The following is a 3,038-nucleotide window of genomic DNA, read 5'->3' as shown; positions in this document are numbered from 1 at the left end:
GGCTTCGAGAGGAGGAGGAGGAGGAGGAAGGTGGGAAGATTTATAGCGTATTTTTAAGAGAGAAATGAAGGGGGGAAAAAGAAAGAAAAGGAAAAAAAAAGCAGAAAGGCTCTGACTAAGCGACTCAGCCACCCTGTCCTTGTTTGAACTGAAATTGGCATGTTTGCCAAGGGATGGATTCAGGATTTAGACTTCCTTGCCTTCAAAGCCCTGTCCTTTCCAAGATATTCTAGGCATATTTTATAAAAAGGACGACACCCTCATTTCAAACAATAATTTTTATTTTATACTTCTGTCTATACTTTGTAGCAAATCTTTTTTTGTTTGGTTTTTTTTCTGAATTGACTTTATAATAAACTTTTGTTTAAATTACATATTTCATCTCTTTTAAAATCAAGGCTCTTTTTTTTTTCAAAATCATTTGCTGTTGTTGTTTTGTTTTTTTTTCCTTTAGGTTTACATTTAAGCCCCCTTTTTGTGTTCTCTACGGTTGGATATTCAGGTATTTTACTGGTATGTGTAACAGCTAAAACAAAGAGGAGGAAAAAAATTAAAGGCAGTGAATTCGGAAAGATGCCTTCGAACAGCAAGTAAAGGTAAACTCTCAGAGATGTTAGCAGCATTCCTTCACTCCTCCGGGCATTTAGACACGTCTTTCTTTTGCTTGCTCCTTCCTTCCTTCCTTTCTTAACTGCTCGTTTCCCTCTCTTTCTCTCCCTCTCTCGCTCTTTTCCCCTTGAGGAAAAATGTTCTTTTTTATTTATTTTTTAAATTTTTTTGCAGTGGAATGACCAAAAAAAACAAGCGACTGTGGAGGAAAGATGAGAGATTGTGAATTATTCACCATATGCTTCACACGTGGACATCTACCTTGGATTTATCGCCAGTGCCTTTTTCTGTCTGCGGTTTTTGTTCTCGCCTCGCACACTGCCACATTTTTAGCGGAGCCCGTGGCTCGCCGGGAGGTACCCGGCCGGTTACAGCCTTAGCAGTAGGTGGCCCGGAGCCGTTCCTGAGATTGCTTTTGCGCAACGAGGGCTCGAGTTTGTTTCTTTATTTTTTTTTCTATTTTTGATTCGAAGCGTTAGTAAAGCTGAGGTCCGATTTGGGCTGCGCGCCGCTGCCTGTTGGTAACATTTGGCAAATAAAACACAAAAAAATAAAGGGAGAACGCTTCCACAGTCCTACATGGGTGTTTCACCATCATCAGCCACCACCACCACCATCATCATCATCATCATCAACCACAGAAAAGCACAACGTCCCCAAAGCAACGGATGGACACTTCCTCTATAGATCCAGCACATGGAGAAGGTGTGGGTGTGAGTGTGCTCGCCCCCCTAGAAAGGCAGCCAGGTCACTAGGGCGGCCCACAGAGCCGCCAGGAGCAGGGGCAAGGCCGGCGGGAGGAGGGACGGTGCCGCGCCGCTGCCGCCTCCGCACAGTTCAAATAAGCTGCCTTGGAAATCGAGGTTTTTGGATTCCCGTCTCAGTTTCTCCCAGAGGTCTGTCGCTCCTTCCTGGCAGTCAGTGAGCGCTGTGAGGGTGCAGGCGTGGAAATCATCCCAGTACCTGCAGGAGGGGAGAGCAGCCGGCATCAGAACAGGCACGCGCCCACCTTCCCGGGGAGGGGGCCGCCCCCTCGGGCCGCCGCCCCCACCTCCCGACGGCGGAGCTGAGCGGGGCATGCCTTGAAGGGAGGCTGGCGCCCGGCGGGGAGGAGCCGCTGGCTGTGGTTTCGGGTGTCCCCCCCTCCCCAACCCCGCCTTCGGCACCAGCCCGAGCGGGGTGGTGCAAGAATTGCTTTGCTGGGTCCCTGGAGGAGGGGTCTTTGACTGAAGCGGGGAGACGACATGGACCCCTCGGCTGGCAGAAGCCAGCTTAGAAGCCCACCGGCTCATCTAGAGGGTTTTCCGGTGGAAGCGGGCAGGCGGGGGTGGGAAAGGCACCGCTTTTCCCAGGCAGGAGGCGATATCCTGGAAGGTCCCAGTGCGGCGTTAGAAACCCTCTGGAGGGATCCTCCGGGGCGGGAGCGAGCCCTTGCTGCAGGGGCAGGAATGAGAAGAAGAAGGAATAGGAGAAGGAGAAAAGGAGCATCTTCTCCTCTTGGTCCCTCCTGGGTGCCTCGCACCGACCCGCAGCAGGGCGGCGGGAGGGATCCCTCATGCATGGCCAGGGCTTTATAGACAGAGAAGGGATTCTCTTTCCTCAGGATATTTTCCAGCAATTCCCTCACGTTTTGCCTTTTCCTTTCAATTCTCTTCTTCACGGGAACTGGACCGTTTTTTTTCGCCAGGGCAGGACCCGTCCCATGGCCCCACCTGAGGACGGGGAGGGAGGACCTTTCCTCTCCACGTTTGTATTATCGAAAATCACCCCGAATCTACCCTCTGCCTCCTATTTCCCCCATGCCTCAAGGCAGACGTCTGCAAATCTGGATCTCGATTTTCTTTCTTTTCCTTTCCCCCCCCCCCCCCAAAGTAGTCCTACAGCCTCTAATTTATGAGCACTCTAAGCTGGTTGTAGACTCCCAATGTTTGCTACATTTGTAATAAATAATGAGATACTGAGAAGCCAGAGTCTGAGAGTCTGCCTCTCCTGCAGTATTTCTGCTGTAATTGCATCTCCCAAAGGAAAATTAAATCTTTCACCATCTTCTTTCAATACACGTCCCGGTACAGGGTGAAGGCAGTCGGATGGTGGGACGTGGTCGGGAAAAGGACCTTTCTTGGAAAATAGATACTTTTTACAGGTCAGGACCACCTCTGGTCTGGCACTGCAGGGCAAAAGAACATCATATCAGGACGCTGCTGCCTCTGGGTATTTATTTCTGATGTAGGACACAAGGTAAACCGCAGCCCAGCATTTACAGTGAGGTGCCAGCCTTAGTAGGTGTTTGACTCAGAAATCTCTAGGTAGGAAGAGAGAAGTGTTACAGAGTCTCTTCTCTTTTTCCTTTTTCCTTTTTCCTTTTTCCTTTTTCCTTTTTCCTTTCCTTTCCTTTCCTTTCCTTTCCTTTCCTTTCCTTTCCTTTCCTT

At 49.5% G+C, this 3,038-nt stretch overlaps 1 protein-coding gene across 1 annotated transcript in view; it reads right to left on the bottom strand.

Annotated features, from left to right (window-relative positions):
- Positions 1-263: 263 nt before the first annotated feature.
- The window catches only part of NRN1 (neuritin 1), an 8,551-nt gene continuing 5,776 nt past the window's right edge, over positions 264-3,038 (bottom strand). Inside the window, exon 3 of the mRNA XM_027676247.1 lies at positions 264-1,572. Within this exon, the coding sequence (XP_027532048.1) occupies positions 1,341-1,572 (232 nt within the window). The 3' untranslated portion in view covers positions 264-1,340. The remainder of the gene's footprint in view (positions 1,573-3,038) is intronic.

The sequence above is a fragment of the Neopelma chrysocephalum genome, unplaced genomic scaffold (genome assembly GCF_003984885.1).
Source record: "Neopelma chrysocephalum unplaced genomic scaffold, ASM398488v2 Primary Assembly neopelma1_26b, whole genome shotgun sequence".
Classification (NCBI taxonomy): Eukaryota; Metazoa; Chordata; class Aves; order Passeriformes; family Pipridae; genus Neopelma; species Neopelma chrysocephalum.
Note: the sequence above shows the minus strand (reverse complement) of the source record. Positions and strands in the feature narration are given on the sequence as shown.